Here is an 18,363-nt window from a genome sequence, read left to right as displayed (position 1 = left end):
GTAACTATAATCATTTGTGAAGTTTAGCATGTCCCTGCAGTACCCTGTACCGAGACAGTACTGTTTAGAAATGTTAACTAATCCACTTTTTGCATTGAAAATTTAACCTAGTAGACAATGATGTGAGCATTTATCCTGATGATTACCATGGGGGAGGGGGAGTGGGAGTGGGTGGAAGTGCCTGGGAGGGCATGAGAGGGTCTTCTAGGGTGCTGATAATGTTTCTTGCTAGGAGTGCTGGCTACCCAAATGTGTTCACTTTGTAAAGGTTCACTGAGCTGTATGTAAATTTATTATTGGTGTACTTCTATATATGTGATACCCTAATAAAAAAAACTTACAAAAATAAGACACCCAGAGTGCAGGCCCAATGCCTAAGTATAAATACCCTTATTCCTGTACCACTACAGTCACAGGCTCCTGGGCCTGAAGTAAACTTACAGGTAATTCAGATGGAATACACACAATTAACTTTCCTTTATTAAAAGTCTCATTGCTTAAACAGAACCTAAACTGAGTTAGGTTCCCATGGAAGTGTTTTCAATTCCATTCAGAATAAAATACTGGTCCTTCCATCCTCTTATGCCTTCTCAGAAAGGGACATTTGTTGAGTTCAATACTGAGTATGTGCACTAACACTTAAGTGATGTAGAGAAGCTGCATTAGGGAAGCCACTTGGTCAGGACTACCCTGCTGACTAATGTTTTAGAATATGTACTACACGAATATACATGATAGAATGCTATGGTTTTATTCTGATTATCATTTAACCAAATGGCTTGATTTCCTAGGGTTAACTCAGGATTAACAAATACTAGACTTTATAACCTAGCCTTCACTTCCCTCCCTCTCTCTGAGTGCTTGTGAAAAGCAGTTTAGGAGACAAGGTGTAGACAGAATCAACACAGAAGTGAGAGGCTTGCTGACCAATGTGAACACACGGACTGGCAGGCCACGGCCCTGACTTCCAACATGCTGCTGCAGGCCTGGCAGGCTACCACTGGAAATTTTGGACACGTCTTAAAGAAATGCAACCTCAAAGCTAAGAACACTAATTACTGTTGGGGCTAATCAGACTTAGTGATTCTTTTTTTTTTTTTTTTTAAAGATTTTATTTATTTATTCATGAGAGAGACAGGGAGGAAGGGAGGGAGAGAGAGAGGCAGAGAAGGCAGAGGGAGAAGCAGGCTCCATGCAGGGAGCCTGACATGGGACTCGATCCCGGGTGTCCAGGATCACGCCCTGGGCTGAAGGTGGCACTAAACTACTGAGCCACCTGGGCTGCCCAAGACTTAGTGATTCTTAGAGACCAGAAAGAGAAACTATCTCTGCATTGCCCCACTGACAGTAAAAATAAGGATAAAAATGGAGGGTGATTAACTTATTTGCATAAGCCAATCTTATTAGATAAAAGAATTTTGACAGCTTTTTCTACCCATCCCTTTCCATAATAATGCACACAGGTTTGGAATGCTGCTAAAAGCATAAATAACCCTGAAGTATACTCAATTTTTGACCATCTCTGCTTTCCCCTAGCTGACTTGTAAGTAGTTTAAATACTTAGGGTTTTGTTTTTAAGAAGGATATTCTTTCAGTAAGAAAGGAAACAACGTACACACAGATCTGGTTGGAGAGAACATGGTTTAATTAAAGGCAAAGCTGATTTCAGCAGCTGCAGGTCTTGCACAGACAGACCAAAACAAAACAGAAAACAAAACAAAACAAAACAAAAAAAACACAAGAGAAAGTTTACTACACAAAACCAGTTTCTGATGAAGATTCTCCTCTCCCTCTTCATTACACTCCACATTGAGGATGATAAGGCGAGGAACCCCGCCCCAAGAATCAGAAAACATTCCAAACACCAAATTCTCATGCAGAAACGGGGCTGCAGATGGGACGTGGGCAGTACCGGGAGTGAGACAGTGAACCTGGCTAGCTCGTCTAGGGTGCATGAATCAGGGACAGCTCAAACACTGGAATGTTGCAGCTGCCTGAATGCAGAGCTCAAACACACAAAGTGGGTCAAGGTAGCAGGGAAGGAGGCTTGGAAGGGCAGGGATGGGAGAGAGGTGGACACAGGGAAGGGGTTGGAGAGAAGCACAAAGGGTTTCATATTGCCATTGGGTGGGGGGCTTCACCCTTTCAGACCTTTCGGAAAAAAAACAAAAAAACAAAAACAAAAACAAAAACAAAACAGAAAACCCCAAACACCATGTCAAACTTAAAGAGCAATAATGTAAGCATACGGGGCTCCAACCACTCTCTGAAGAGCAATGAGCATTAATCTCACCCCTTCCATTGCTGGGGTTGCCCAGACTCCAGTGACAACCGGGGCTCCTGGATGTGCTTTGCTCTGCAGCTGTCTTCCAGTTTGTAAGTACCACACTGACTCCACACACACACACACACTCCCCCTCCCCCCCAGGGAGAGCAGCTGGGCATGCGCGCACGTATACGCGCAAGCGCACGCGCGCGCGCGCGCACACACACACACACACACACACACACACACACACACGAGAGACCTCCCAGAAATAGACCCTACCACTAGCACAGCAATTGGACATTTAGATTGTTTCCATAATTTCCCCTTAAAATATTACTTTTTCCAGGAACTAACAGAAATGCTGTCCTTCTGTTTCTACATAAGAGAATGTTCAGTCCTCTTTCCTTCTAATAAATACCAAATAAAAGTCTATTTTCCTTTCTTTCGCCTTTTCCAGAATGGACTTCGTTGTGTTTTCTTCTGTGCATGATGCACATGTGTCCATGTTGCCTTGTATTTCACTCTGAAAGTGGAGGTCAGGAGACGCAGCTGGGCAGGGGCCTGGCCTGTTGTGCACTATGCGGATGCCACTGCTTCCTTCCTCCTCAGACTGTCTTTCGGGCCCCAACTGCTGGACCCCATGCTGTTGCTTCTTGGCGAGATGTTGTACACATTAGTAATAGAAACAGTTACTAGCATACAGCATAGGGTAGGAAAGGGATGGAGGTAGGGACAAGAGGAGGTGGGTGGTAAGCAGGATAGGGTCACAAAAACCAATCAAACAGAAAAGAACCACACTGAAAGCTTCTACCTATTAAAATGTGTCAGGCCACGAATGGACCAGCCTGCCTTCTGTGAGACTGCTTGCTATGCTACCGTAAAATGTACAGGAATCAAAAACATTAATTTAAAATCCTACAGCAGTCATCTGCCAGTCCAGCCCAGCACCACCACCCACACTGCATCCTCGATTGGGGCTCGAGCACCTACAGAGTGAAGGGCATTTCCTGCTGGAGTCTCCAGGCCAGAGGAGGGCCTGCCAGAACCTTCCGAGTGAAAGTTGAGGCCTTGGACTCTCCCTCATGGAACACTTTCACTGGCTGAAGAGGTCAGTTTCCCCATCCTGTCACCACCAACCTCTCACAGGAGCAGTGCCCGGGGCTTTCCTTGCTACACACTGACTAGAAGAAGCACATCTGTGTGTGGAAGAATTCAGTGTGATATTTTACTACTGAGAGTAATAACAATAATAAAAGATGTTCGGGAATAATTTCAACTACATTCTCAGTCAGCAAAGCAATCATTAATGGATTCCTATTTTATTCCCCAAAGAGGAAAAAAGGACTGAGAAGTTCCCATTGGCTTCTCCCATCTGCCTCCCCTTCTCAGCTTTCACTTCCCTTGTGGCTGGGGACATGCACGATGGAGAAGGTGAGAGGCGGTGGTACCAGGTAACTGAGTGAGACAAACAGCAGTTCCTCTCTCCCTCCGGAAGGCCCCAGGGGGACGGAGAGTTCCTGATGGTTGTTTTCGTTTTGTTGCACTGCGACATTTCGTGCACACCCAGCACGCCGGTGGAACACTTACACCCTCTCGACAGCAAGAAACAGAAAAGAGGGCTGCCACCTGCAGGGGACTGTATGGGCCAGTCCTGCAGACCCAACATGCCATGGTTTATGGAGCCTTCATTCCCAGGGTTGCCACTCTGGCCTCAGTGTGGAGGGTTCATGGTGCCTTGTCCCCGCTGCTGCTTCTGCTTCTGCTGCATTAACAGCTGCTCCAGAGCGGAAGGTCCAGGATGCATCATGGAACTGGACCAGATAGACTGAAAAACAGCCCAGAGCTTGTGAGCAGTGGTCGAATGCCTGGATGTCTGTATAGGGATTTGTTTCTTGATCCTCGTCAAATATAAAGGCATTCATCTCCCAAGATCCCTACCCCCTGAAAGACCCAGCTATTAGACAAAGTTATTATAAGACTATCCTCAAAACCAGTTAGTTCCCACTAAGATTATTTTAAAGTAGAAAAGGTGAAATACTTTTTACTAAAACTCAGTGCCATGTGGGACCACAGAATATTTACTATAAAGATTTTAGACAAGCAAAACAGCTCTAAAGTTAGATATTTTTACTTCTTGTTCACAAAAAGCTTCAATCAAACATTCCAAGATGAATCAGAATTGTCTGAACCTTACAATGCAACTAAAACCTTTGTTTCTGTCCCCCCGTGAAGATAACGGTCTTTTACCACTAGTGAGTTCACAAATTAAAAAACAAAAATCCTATTTAAGAGTCTAATAAGGCAGACCACGTTTCTAGGACTTTGCTAGATATGTGCTATGAATCAGTCAGCTCTAAGGGCCTTAGGAATAAGACTAGCTATTTATAGGAACAAAAGCAGACACATCTCTCGTGGTTCTTGTTCTTGAAACGCACTCACCTTGAGGCTTTCCATGAGGACAGCAGAGGAATCCTCCATGGAGGGGCCGTGGCCTGTCCAGGTGCCACTTGCAGTGCTGGCCTGATGCCAACTGCTCTCAGAGGATGATGTTGCTGAGAGATAGTCAATGCCAAACCCACCCATGGCTAAGGGATGGAAAGAGAGAAGCAGAATTCAAGAGGTTCAGTCATCGTCCGATACCAAACACCAGAGAAGGACAGAGTAAGTGATTTCACTTTCACTGGCAATGAAGTCTGGATCTCACCTGGCTTATCGGTTTTCCACCGATCTGCGGTTCTCCTATCCCTGTTATCTGGAGTCCCAATGGGTCCAAAGTTGGAGAATGGAACAGAATTATGGTTGTGTGTTGGAGGGGAGCTTGGCAGGCTGCTTGGGTTAGAGGAATGAGGAGACTGGCTGGCTGGTGTTGAATGATCTATTAAATCACAACAACACAAGTCATTAACAGGTATTTCACAAACAAAACCAAGAATTAAAGCTTCCTGTGGATCTGATCACTTAAATTCTATTAAAGATAACCATGGGACTTTGGGAGAAAGACAGAATAAGGGCCCCCAAAGGGACCCTACCAGATGTGCTAGTTTGTCTTACTGCACATTTCTAAGGCACAGTCCTTTAAAAAAAAAAAAAAAAAACAAACGCAAAATCAAATAATTTTGGCATAACTGTTTCAGGTAAGTATCTACTGGTCTTCTCTATCAGAAATAGAATTGCCTAATCTTAGAAATTACTATTAAATCAAACTCCATTTATAAAATAGGGATCAAAAAAATCTCTATTTTAAAAAGTGCAACTTTTCCTACAAAGAATGAGTATTTACAAACAAAACTAAAGAACAGCTACAAATCTTAAGATAGAACCCATATTTTTCTCCCTTACAACTCTGCTGGTTATTGATGCAAAAAAGCTCTTTTAGTGGCACTTATTATGTGAACCAGCTCATCAAGCTTTTTTCCTAAATATTTTCTTTCAGAAACTACTTTAAAAAAACCATCCAAAACCTAATTTTTTTTTTAAGATTTTATTTATTCACGAGAAATACACAGAGAGAGAGAGAGAGAGGGAGAGAGGCAGAGACACAGGCAGAGGGAGAAGCAGGCTCCATGCAGGGATCCCAATGTGGGACTTGATCCCGGGACTCCAGGATCACGCCCTGGGCCAAAGGCAGGTGCTAAACCCCTGAGCCACCAGGGATCCCCAAAAACCTAACATATTTATAATCACAAAATCATACTAATTCATCATCAATTTGAGTGTATAGGAAATGCAAGGTCTGTAATATGAAGATTAGTCAATACCTGAACTGGCAGGAAGTGATGGAGACCAGGGGGTCCCTTCAAAGAGGGAATAGAGTGACGTCTCCTGGGGGGCCAGCGAAGGATTAAGTTCTGATTTGGAGCTGGTTGTCAGGTTTTTCCCATATACCTCATTAAACACACTGTTATTTGGGTATCTTTCCTGAAAGACAATGACAACCAAGTTATAAACTCACACAAAAGAAAGACCTTTAAGAAAATGTAACGTTAATGTTCTTGGATGCTTGATACACTTAACCATTTTAAGTGTACCAAGCTTTTCTTAATGGGACAAACTTTTGAAGGCTTTTCAGTTTCTTTCTTTTTTTTTTTTTAAGATTTTATTTATTCATGAGAGATTGGGGGGGGGGGGGGGCAGAGACACAGGCAGAGGGAGAAGCAGGCTCTCTATGCAGGGAGCCCAACATGGGACTCGATCCCAGGTGCAGGATCACAACCTGGGCCGAAGGTGGTGCTAAACCGCTGAGCCACCCGGGCTGCCTGGCTTTTCAGTTTCTTTTGGTTTTCCTGTTAAATTCATTTTCTCTTAAATTTGCTTTCCCTCCCTCTTTATTTTCTCTATCTATGTAAACCACCCAGATTTAAACGCCTAAATAATTTACTTGTCTAAACAACAGAGCCCTAACAGGTTCTGTATTAATGAGAAGTTCAAGAGTTCAAAATTATAACATACAAGTATCTCATTATCTGAATCAGAGGGAGAGAGGATAAAATAAAATGTCTGGATGACACCGATATATGGAAGAGGAAGGAAGAGAAAAATAAGGGAACGGAAATAGAATGGGAAAGGAAATACTAGCCTACTATAAAAACACAAAGCAGGATTCTCCACTGTTTACCCACCTGATTGAGAGAGAATCCGGTGAGGGACAAGAAAGAGGAGGAATGGGACATGAGCTCCGAGGGCTTCTCCAACAAGGATTTCTTCACAGTCCCGGAAAGAAAAGTAGTTAAATTATGCCCTCCATTTTCTTAATATTAACCTTAAGATACTGTACAACCAAAGTAGAAGACCACCATTTAAGCATACTTGTACATACCCATCGTGTACAATGTAAGGCTTCAGGGATGTGAATTAAATGTTAATACCATGACACCAGCTAAGTGCCAGGTGCCATAGGCAAGTCAGACACAATGCTCCTGGATTAATACTTCTCATCTAGCACAGATACCCTGGCAGGGACCAGGGACCCTGGAAGATAGCAGTTCTGAGTGTTTACTAGCAGGAGCCTTCAGGAATCCGTTTGTCAAGAATTGCATTTAAAATACTCTCAAAACAAGATGCTGTGCTGATCTGGCAGTTTGTCCCCCCAATTTTTAAAATGCTCACATTAATGACTTAAAGCCTTTCAAATCTATCTGACAACTGGTTTTGTCAACACAGTTCCTAAGCAGCTCTATTTGTAGTATATATTAAAATAGTTGCTAAAGTTGAACTTACATTTATTGGCCCTAAGGAAATTACCAGGAAAAAAAGCTGAATCTCTGATGCTCACTGTCACTGAATAGTTGGTCAACAAAGCATTTATTAAACACCTACTACATGCAAGGCACTTTCACACACATTATTACCATGATAATGTTAAATACAGAAAGGATTACAGTCAAGGTTTTTTTTGTAAGCATGAAAAAAAAACCCACCTTAAAACACTACCCCCTCTCCACATTCACCCGTTCCCCAATCAGCTCCATTTTGAATGGAGGAGGGGCAAGAAAAACAGGAGCTAAGGGAGGAGGAAATGAGTGCAGAGAGAAGCAATCCCCCCTGGCTCTCAAGCCACACCAGCAGAGAAGCAGCAAGCAAGGCCAACAAATGCCAACAGTTCTGCTAAATTAGGCTTTCTACAGCCCTGAGGTGCTGTCACTGCACTCATGTTGTTCAAGTTTCTAGGGGACCTTTTATTTCTCTAACTTGGGAGGAAAAGTGGGAGGTCTCTCTGGCCACTCACCCAGGCAAATTCTTCTGGAACTTCAAGTGCCAGGGATGGCAGCTTCTGTCATGAGTGCCATTCAGTTTTATTTCTCCTAATGCTAAAATTAATGTGTTTTAATCTTATCAATGTTTTCTTACATTTATGAGAAAGAAACAGCAAAAAAGTAATAATTAGAATTGTTTTATGTTTTGTTAAGATGGAGTGAAGGGAGGGGAAAACTTCACAGCATGTCTTTTCATACTCCCCCATCTCAGCAAAATAGATATCAACATTAATGAGCATATAGAATGCCATCCTTTGAAATGCAGAGGGATTTCTAGAGGATTATTTTTAAAAGATACCACTAATCAGTACTAAAGACTTTATTTTATGTCATCCTGGTTATTTATCTCTGAATTCACTAATTTATGGCACTCCAACAATGTTTATAAATAGAAGTCACTTCATTTTTACTCATTCTGTTTATGAATCTTGCTCTGAATTCAGATTAGGGCTCTCAGTTAACCAAACAGAAAAGAGCCACATATCGTTCAATAACGTCACTAAAAAATCTAGAACATATTTCATTTCATATTTTCAGTACATGAAGAAAAAATCTCACTGCTCCTAAGCAAGATTAAACGATCCTTGAAATTTTTGGGTTTAGATGGACGTGCCACCTGAAAAAGTAAGTTAAAATCTGCCAGCATCGCATCCTATGTGACCAACCCTGAAGGATGCTTCTGGATAATACATATAACAAAGCCATGACTCTGAGATTTACAACTAGCAATGTTTTGCCATGTTCTACCACCATTTGAAGGTTAGTCTGGGCAGTGAGGAAATAAATGGTACAATTCTGTAAAGAAGGAAAGCTCCAGAAAAAAGAAACCAACTATTCCAAGGACTCCAAAATCTCAGGAAAGAAGCCGGGGTTAGAGCAAGAATTATGTCAAATACATACAAAGAGGCTCCGTCCAGGAAGAGAGGCGAGAGGCCCCAGCAGAGCTGGGTAAAGATCAGGAGGGTTAGAAAAAATCAGCTCTTCCTCTTCCTCCAAGGCAGCCAGACTCTTTAACAGGTCCGGAGGAAGCAGAGGGGAGCCCTTGGGGTCCTAGTGACAGAAAGGATCACAGTGAGATGCAATAAGGGATGACAAAAGCACAAAGGAGTAGCAGCATGATTAGGGGGATACAAGCAACTAAAGTCAAGGAGAAGAATTACAGTAGACAGTATTACACAAGGAAGAAAAAAGGCTATGAAACAAAAGTGACAGAAGGACAAAGGGGCGAAAAGATCAAGATAACAGAAAGAAGCAAAAAACACTGACAAACAGGGAGCAGAACATAAAAGGTTAATGTGGCTTGTGAGTAAAACAATGCAATGGAGCAGAGTGATTAGCATATCTTGGGCTAACAGAGAAACAGCTCTTTTTAAAAGTTACAAACACACCTGTTTCTCATGAATAAAGAGAAAGGAAGGGGAACTCCACTACCAAAGATAACTGGCTGACTTTGTTCCTCTCAGAAAGCAATTTGTTTAAATACGCAGTAAACCTATTTTTAAACTTGGATGATTCAGCCCAACTGAGAGGAGCTTTGTTTCAGAATTCTCTAACATGCTGTGTTAGAGATTTCTGCACCATCTCTCTGCCAGACCATCACAGTTCCACATCAGTAACGGAATTCTTTAGCTCCCCCAGACCAAATCATACTGTGCAATTATGAGGAGGAGACCGAGAGCCATGCCAGTCACTCAGCAGCATGCTGTAGCACTAATGAATCAGAGTGGCCTTATAAACGTCTACTTGAGAAATTCAAAAAGATATGAAGCCCGAGACCTATCTTCACTGTGTCTGGTGACAGGAAAGGACACACACCTCAAATGGCATCCTGGGCACAGGATCCTGCTCTGGACGGAAGACTCCTGGTGACCGTTTGCCCCTGCGGTCCATACTTGCTTGCTGTGCCATTACAGCTCTGTTATCAGCCATGCTGTATGAAGAATCCCAGTAGAATTCTGGGACCTTGACTTCTGAGGGATTATGGTTATATGGCTCCATGGGAAAAGGCTTCATTTTTTTCTCTAGAGGCTGCTGCTGCATTACCGGAGGTTGCAATGACGGCTCAAACAGTTTTATGGGGTCTTGGGACTGAAGGTAGTAGGGCTGTTTCACAGGCATGATTTTCCCTAATGGGCCTTGAACCTGAGGGGGATTCCACAGCTGTTTGGAGGCATCTGCCTGTTGATACTAAAAAAGAGATACTTGTCATCAAGATGAGGATAAAATGCATGTTACATTCAATACTCGGGAAATCACAGAATGAACTTGAGAGATTTTACAACTAACAAAACTCAGCAGTCCTTTACCCTTTAGATTTTTCAATACAGAGCTTTCTGGGAACAGATGATGGGCACTGAATTCATGTTCTCTTTCAATTCAATTATTTATAAGGTTTAACGAACAAGTGAGTATGTGTGTGTGGTTCCTCCTTCCTGCCTCAAGTGCTGTGGGGTTGACAATATCTTAAGAATGGTGTCATATCCCTAGCACCTCATCAGGATTATGATTGTATTTCCCTTCTGTAGTTTATATTCAAATAGAGGATTATTTATTCAAAGTCCTTTTCTACAGAGCTGATAAGAAGTAGCAGCAAAGAATGGTACTTAACATCTATTATCTTTTACAAGAGGAGAAAGGAAAACATTTGAACTCTCCTAAACAGCAAAGAGAGTATTTTTGCATTCCCATACTCAAATAGCAAAGGCATCTGAAAGCTTAGCCAGTATTTCTAATTAGCCAAACACTGAATAATCTCAGCCTTCCCCCTTCCTTATTTCAGCTGGAGTACACGCGACTATCACTTACCTGCTGGAATCCAGAGTGGTGAGGAGGGCTTTTCCCCAAAGCTGGCACAGCTTTTGTGGGGGATTGTTGCTGAGCTAGAGCTTGAACCTGCAACTGGCTTGTAGACTGTGCTGTTGGCTGAGCTGGTAAAGATGTAAGGGATTGCTGGGAAGGTGGCTGTGGTTGTTGAGGTCCCTGGTTCATTGGCCCTGGTCCAGAGGGCCGTTGCTGGCTGTAAGGAATGTGGGACTGTTTCCCAGCTTGCACCTGGTTTCCTGCTGGAGAGTGAGCTGTAGGCTGAAGAAAGGTTCCTGGGACAGAAACACCAGCTGGGAAGGTGTAACCTGAGCCCATAGAAAATGCCACAGGAGGGGGAATAACATATGTAGGGGGCGGGAACCCTTCAAAATAGAAGAACACAGCAGCTTTAGTTCTACAGGTACTTATTAACAAAAGAAAGGTAAAAATAAGTCATCTGAGGGGGAAGTGGGGTTAGGGTGGAGAAGAGGTCCTCAGTCAATTATAAAAGACAGGGATCAACCATCAAGTGAGACTGATCAAGCACCAATCTTTAACTTGATTTTGAGAATTAATTATGGAGTATTTAATAGTGGACAGCAGCTACTTCTATCCACCACTGATGCAATGGGAGTATTTTGAAGGTGGTTTCTTTCTTTCTTTCGTTCTTTTCTTTTCTTTTTTTTTTTTTTTTGAAGGTGGTTTCTTAAGTGCCAGGTTTAGTGACGGGAATTCCTTCATGGTAACAAACCTGCATTTGTCGATAAACTACAGAAAAACGGCTCAAAAATAACTTCATATGCATTAGAGAAAAGCAAACTTCCTTCTACCTTTTAACATTATGGTTTAGTAATGTAACTACAGTACAGTATAAAATATTCAACGAGTGAACAGAAACTCCTACAAAGATGAGATGAAGTAGAACAAAGTATAAAATGTATATTTACCTGGCCGGCTGGGAAGAGGAGGGAAGGCTCCAGGGTGATGAATGGGGATGAACTGGGAGTTAGTTGCTTGACTTGGGGTTTGAGTTACAGGGGTTTTCCTGGCTTCAGACACTGGAGTCTTTCTTAATTCTGTCTGGGATTTTACCTATGACCAACAGAAGTAAAACTGTAATAATCTGAAACTCAAATGTGTCAAAAAGAAGCACCTACTCTAAGAAAGTATTTAGGATTCTATTATATCAAAAAAAAAAAAGCAAACGAAGGTATTTAAATTTACCTAAATTAAAAATGGAAAAATCAAAACAAATTGTTTACTTGTCAATAAAAGATATAAGGGATTATTTTACTAGTATAATTATTTTCCTTTCACAAAATCATAAAACAACTAAATACTGAAAGGATCTGAGAGCTCATGTATTTTACAAATGACAGGCTTCACACCAACAGGTTAAAAAACTTGCCTATAATCTTAAGCCACCTATTATGGGCCCCAGGGCCCCTTCTACTTGAATTCATTAAACAACGTACATGAATTATAATTTAATAATGATGATTAATCCACAGGGGAGATACTTAGGCCCTCAGTTTAATTTCATCTGGGAAGTCTTAAGCATATCAGTCAGACATCCACCCTCTATGCTCACACCCTTTTAGAATAAATAAGGATACTTTCAGCAGTAAGAAACAGGCCCCAAGATCCTATACAATGAGCTACAGAGAATATGATGTCATATGTATTGCTCAAAACAAGTAAAATGAAGGAAAACCGGTAACATTGTACAGAGACCTTAGGATGAGGTAGAAAGTGGTGATATACTGACTCCTGCCAGGCTTTCTTTAATCATCTAGAAGCAGATTTAAGAGGGAAGAGAGACCAGAAAGGAGATCTTCAATCTGGTTCTTGTTGGGAGGCAGTTGCAGAGAATGGAGGCAGAGCAGGCAGGAAATACTGGACTCCTTCCTAAAACACTAGTCCTTCCGCTTTACAGCTCATTTGATTTGTTCTTTGCTTTCCCCTGCATCTCTCTCCCCTCATGCCTTTTTTTCTCAATTGCTACCATGTTTTTCTTTCTCTGTTTCTCCCCCTACTATTACTAATCCTAAAATGTAACTTATTATGTTATTTCTCTGTTTCCCCAAAAAACTCTAAATGAAATATACTGAAGGCGCTATTAATTTGCAAGTAGCCTTCAATAATGTTAAGGGTCCTCATGCCTACTGCAAACAAGTACACTTGCCAAAATGCGTTAACAAATCAAATGGCCACTTAGGTCTTTGTTCAAACATTAATGGTATTAATGAAACTGGCACAGAGCAAAGACCTTTTCTGTTTATATGGAATCATCTCTATCTCTTTGGAAGGTTTAAGAAAAATAAAGTCACAAATAATTGAGCAATGTTTACCTTTTCCCAGCAAGAGACTTAAATTCTTGCTTTACAAGTTCCTATGAGTCAGGGTAACACTTAAGTGATATAATGCTACTGGCTGGGACAGGTATAAATGTCAAGAAAAAAAAAAAGCCTCATCTTTTCCCAAGAATATCTTTTATTTCTTAGTGAATCTGGAAAAAAAACCAAAAAACAAACAAAAAAAACAACCCTATAAGCCTTAATATATTTTTGGTTCCACTGGATCTATAAAGGACCTCAAATTTCTCAATATAACATTAACAAATGGCAATTACACCTTCCAAAGAAAATAGAATTCTTCATATAGTTAATAGGTTTGCAAATGGTCATTTCAAATCACTTAAATTGAAGAGGATTGATAAAAATATCAAATCAGGTTGTTTTTCACTCACATTACAATTTCTAAGAGTTGATGGAATAACCACCTACCATAGCTCTTTACATGACCTTACTGTGTGGCATTTAAAGAATGCATTCAAGCTTCCAGAATAGCCAATTCTCAAGGCTTTAGGAACAAAATGAAAAATCTTGCCTTTTGTGTGAGCCTTCCTCTACCTGAGTTATAGTTCAAATACAGCTTACCTGCACTGCCACACTCTGCTTTCCTGTTTCCTGTAACTTTTCTAAGGTGCATTTCTTGGTTTCTGTTTTCCTCTTGCTGTTGTCCTTCTTTCCATCATTCTTAGTTATAGTAATTCCTTTGCTATAGTCCCTTCTCACCTCTTTGGGAGGAAAACTTCTTCCTTGGTCTCTGTTCACTTCTCGCGGCTTAATGTTCTCTTTGAAGGTGACCATAGGTTTCTCTCCGGGGTCACAGTTGTTGCTTAGATTACGGCCCGTGGACAGCACTGATTTCAGTCCTGGGTTCCCGTCTGCAGATAGTGACTCTATCATGGATGTTTCTGGCAGAATGAGGTTCTCTTTGGCTTCACTGGGGTCTTCTAGTGTTAACTCTGGGATTTCTGTGATAAACAACAATTTCCCTACCTCATTTTCACACTGAATCAGCCTAAAAAAGTAAAAATAAGTCCATATATGAAAAAACCATAAACCTAAAAAACACTAACAATGGAACTGCATCTGGACCCAAATCCCTAGTCCCAAAGGCTTGGAGACAAGGGCATATTCACAGTATAACATATGTATTTTTATAGAACGTAAAAGCAGTTACAGAAAAACACATTCCCATGCCCTTTTAACGCCTTCTACTAATTATAGTTTTACATTTACTGAGCATGTCCTAAGTACAAGGCACTAGACTAGATCCTTAAAGTGGCAATTTGTAATTTCTCTTATAGGTGTGAAAGCTAGACCTCAGAAGGAATAAGTTCATTCAAACATGCAACCATTTAAGTGCTTACAGTATGACAAGAGCCTGAATATAGAAATGAATATGAAATAGTTACTGACTTTGAAAAGGTTATAATCAACTGGAAGATCCTAAGGACACAGATCTCGGGAAGTGGCAGAACTAGAAACTTATCTGACTCTGATCTGTCCTAAAACTGACCACCATGCCCCTGTCAATACAAATCACCCTGTGAACATACCCTTTAGACTTACACAGATGTTTATAAATTAGAGCAGAAGCTCAGGATTAACAAGAGTGACAAGGCCTATTTCTCTACACTAGGCAGCGTAACGGGGAGAACAGAGATTAAATGAAGAGTATACTTATGATCACCAGGATGGTAATTTGATGTGTTACCAACATTCTGACTTAACAGTTTATATAATCAATAGTCTTGAACACATGTGGGGTATGTAAATGTATTTGATAAATACCTTGGCTGATTATCGGCAATCCATTTGCCTATAGAGATCAAGCGCTGCTGTCGTATTTGCCGTTGCTGACCTTCTTTGTCTCCTGTAATACCCTGATGGCCTTTGGAAAAATCCAAGTTCCTAAAATTGATATAAGCAAATTATACAAAATTAAACTTCTGAAGATACTGTCCAGGCAACCAAACTCACCTATTTAACTACAATGGTTTCAGAGTTTTCCATACGGACTAGCTACTTGATGTAATCAACTGCATTTGAATGTATGCTCCCAAAGATTTTAAATACACTGAAACGAAGCAAAAAAAATAACATGCAAACGCATTATGTTTACATTCTTTTACTTAGATTTTACTTTCTAAATGAGTTTAAATAAATCACAACCTGTTATTAAGAAAAACACTTCTACTGTAAAAGTTTTCATTAACACTTACCTTGCACTCTATGTAATTTGTCTGAAATGACCATTTCAATGTTAGTGGTCTCTGAGTATGCCTATTCTAACAAACAGTGTTAATCTATGTACTGTAGGTGGCCTTAAGTCTGAAAAACATACACATATAGAGTGAAAATCTCACTAACATTAGAAATGTAAATCAACCTGAAAAAAAAAGGATTTTTCAGATTTCTCCACATTAAATATAGTATTTTTTTAATGCATCTAAGCATTGCCAGGTAGTAGACTAGATGCCAAATGCCAAATAAGAAAGAGAAACAGTCTCTGCTATAAGGATGAAATAATTATGATTCAATCTGATGAGTATTATAATAAAACCACGCATAGAGTAAGCATAGTAATAAGAGGGCTAGTTCCTTCTGATAAGTTCTGAAAACTTATAAGTTTCATGGAGTAAGTGCTACCTGAGCTGGATTTTGATAGGTGTGGGAAGTGTGTACAGGTCGGCAAAGGAAGGGCAGAGGAGGAAAGGGGCTGTTCTAGGCAGTGAATGAACAAAGTCTTGGAGCAGAGTTACTCAAGAATAGGATACTGAATGTATAATACGTTAAGTATTAGGGGAAAGAAGGGTGGAGATGGCAGAAAATATGGCTGAAAAACTAAGCACTCGGACATGAAGCGAAAAAGATACTGGAACCACTGGGGGTGAGTGCACTGAAGTCTTTATATTAGTAATGGACGTTAATAGGTCTATATTTAAAATATAATCATGGAAGCACGGCAGAACTGAGCTATAGAAGGAAAGGGACTCTTAGTAGGGAGGGTGATTAGGAAGCTTGTTATACTCCAGGTTAATGGTTATAAAAGGCTGAACTACAGGGAAATAAATGGTAGGAGATGGATCTAAAAGGCATTTTAGACACAGAATGACAAAGATTTGGTGAGAAAAATTAATGGAAATAAGGATTTTTTTTTTTTTTTTTTTTTTTTTAGAGTTCACGTACATAGATAATGGCACACAGATAAATAGAGAAAGATCATTTTTGGCTGACCAGATAAAAGCCCTTTTGGGTCATATTAAAAAGTCTGAAATACATAAGGGAGATCAGGTGATTCAAATAGGAGTCCAAACTCTAAAAGTCAGAGCTGAAAATCTTATACTTACTTACTATGCAAGAGATGAAAGCTCAAGAAAAAAGGATGGATCTGATCACCAGGGAGAATGCAGAAGGTGGGAAGGGAAGGGCAGGGAAGAACCCTGGAAGATAATATTCTGAGGCATGTGGTACAGAAGAAAGTGAAAGAGATGGAATATGATGACAGAGCTAAGAAAAAGGAGGCTTCATGAAGGAATGCGATCAACAGACTCAATGTTAGAGAAAACTAAATAGGATGAAATTATAAAGAAGTCAGTGGTGTCTGGTAACCAGGAAGGCACTGAAGAGTTTCAGTTGTTGGAGGCTGAGAAATGACTGGGAGTGAAGTAGGGTGAGTAATGTTAGCAGATACTAACTACCCTTTTAAGAAGTCTGATGATGAAGAGGAAAAACATCAGAGAAAGATGGGGCTGTGAATTTTACTTTTTAAAGAGAACATGGGATACCTGAATGTTACTAGGCTAAAAGGAAGTAATTGTTAAAAAAAATAAAAGAATATTGGAAATACAACACAGAGCGAGCATCACAGGTGGGGAGACAAGAAGGGATATTATCAAGGACACAGATGAACGAGTTAGACTTGAAAGGAATTAGAAGTTATTCTTCTAAAAGGAGGAGAAGACAAGAATGACTGTAAAAACAAACTGCTTTGTCATCATTCCTGTTATGAAAAATGTCAAGCAACAGCCTTTGGTTTACATTTGATTCTCATTTTTGAGACTTTCCCTCTAATTTCAACAAAGTATAAAAGTATTAAAAAAATCCAGTGGATAAATATCATTTGGGAGCAGTAATTTTTTCTTCCTTTCCCCCATATTTGTAAAAGCACTTAGTATTGGTATTACATGGCAAGTAAAGGCATGACATATATAAATCCATTTCATATCAAAAAACTTCCACTTTTAGTTGCTGGAAAAGACAAAGTTGAGATAGATCAAGGGTTTTTCTACACCCAAGCCTGATTTCTCATTTTAATACTATAATCACTGGTAATGAAATAAGCCGCCTTCAGTTGCCACCCACCTGAAAGAAGGTCTCAAAGCCAAGAATCCTTGTAATTCAAACTCCTCTGGAAGTGGTGTAGCTACAGAAGGGTAGAAAGCAAGATTTGTAAACATTTTAATTTAAAAACTTCATTCAGTAGAATGTTGTTCACTAAATAAAGAAAATGATACTCTTCTATACAGAAAAAAATGTTTATGCTCTTCTCTGTAGTAATCCTGATAACCTAACTCATCTGCCAAGTCCCTGCATATTGCCTCTGGGCCCTGGACATTGTCCCCTACTACTTATCTACTACTCAATGCTGAGGAGGATGGATATGTTGGGACTCCCCACCTCCCAAACGAAGCCTTAAAAATTCATAGCCTTGGATCCAATAATCCCATTGTTTAGATTATCTCCTTGTTACTCAAAATATTGAATAACAACACTGTCATCACCCAAGAACTTGTAAGAAATGTATAACGTTAGGCTCTATCTCAAACCTACTGAACCATAATCTGAATTTTGACAAGATCCCAGGTGATTCATTTGCAAATTAACACTGGAGAAGCACTGATCAGGGACCCCTGGGTGGATCAGCGGTTGAGCGCCTCACCTCAGCCCAGGGAGTGGTCCTGGGGTCCCGGGATCAAGTCCCACATCAGGCTCCCTGCATGGAGCCTGCTTCTCTCTGCCTGTGTCTCTGCCTCTCTCATGAATAAACAAATAAAATCTTAAAAAAAAAAAAAAAAAAAGAGAGAGAGAGAAGCACTAATCTAACAGGAGTAAAATAATCAAAAAAGAGTCAACTACAGATTGGTCAGTGCATGCTGGGGATTTATCCCAAAGATACAGATGCAGT

At 40.5% G+C, this 18,363-nt stretch overlaps 1 protein-coding gene across 11 annotated transcripts in view; it reads right to left on the bottom strand.

The window, feature by feature from the left end:
* Positions 1-1,622: 1,622 nt before the first annotated feature.
* SMG7 (SMG7 nonsense mediated mRNA decay factor) overlaps positions 1,623-18,363 on the bottom strand; it is a 92,761-nt gene continuing 76,020 nt past the window's right edge. For 6 of the 11 annotated variants that reach the window (XM_038542262.1, XM_038542263.1, XM_038542256.1 and 3 more), the window contains 12 exons: positions 17,541-17,601; positions 14,967-15,086; positions 13,764-14,190; positions 11,772-11,916; positions 10,828-11,207; positions 9,838-10,209; positions 8,923-9,072; positions 6,889-6,969; positions 6,028-6,187; positions 4,974-5,144; positions 4,709-4,854; positions 1,623-4,094 (listed from right to left, as the gene is read on the bottom strand). In XM_038542262.1, the coding sequence (XP_038398190.1) occupies positions 3,981-4,094; positions 4,709-4,854; positions 4,974-5,144; positions 6,028-6,187; positions 6,889-6,969; positions 8,923-9,072; positions 9,838-10,209; positions 10,828-11,207; positions 11,772-11,916; positions 13,764-14,190; positions 14,967-15,086; positions 17,541-17,601 (2,327 nt within the window). In that variant the 3' untranslated portion in view covers positions 1,623-3,980. The remainder of the gene's footprint in view (positions 4,095-4,708; positions 4,855-4,973; positions 5,145-6,027; positions 6,188-6,888; positions 6,970-8,922; positions 9,073-9,837; positions 10,210-10,827; positions 11,208-11,771; positions 11,917-13,763; positions 14,191-14,966; positions 15,087-17,540; positions 17,602-18,363) is intronic. The other 5 variants (XM_038542259.1, XM_038542260.1, XM_038542257.1 and 2 more) reach the window with 5 other exon arrangements.

The sequence above is a fragment of the Canis lupus genome, chromosome 7, assembly GCF_011100685.1.
Source record: "Canis lupus familiaris isolate Mischka breed German Shepherd chromosome 7, alternate assembly UU_Cfam_GSD_1.0, whole genome shotgun sequence".
In the NCBI taxonomy this organism is placed as follows: Eukaryota; Metazoa; Chordata; class Mammalia; order Carnivora; family Canidae; genus Canis; species Canis lupus.
The sequence above is the reverse complement of the archived record's forward strand: the minus strand, read 5'-3'. Positions and strand labels throughout refer to the sequence as shown.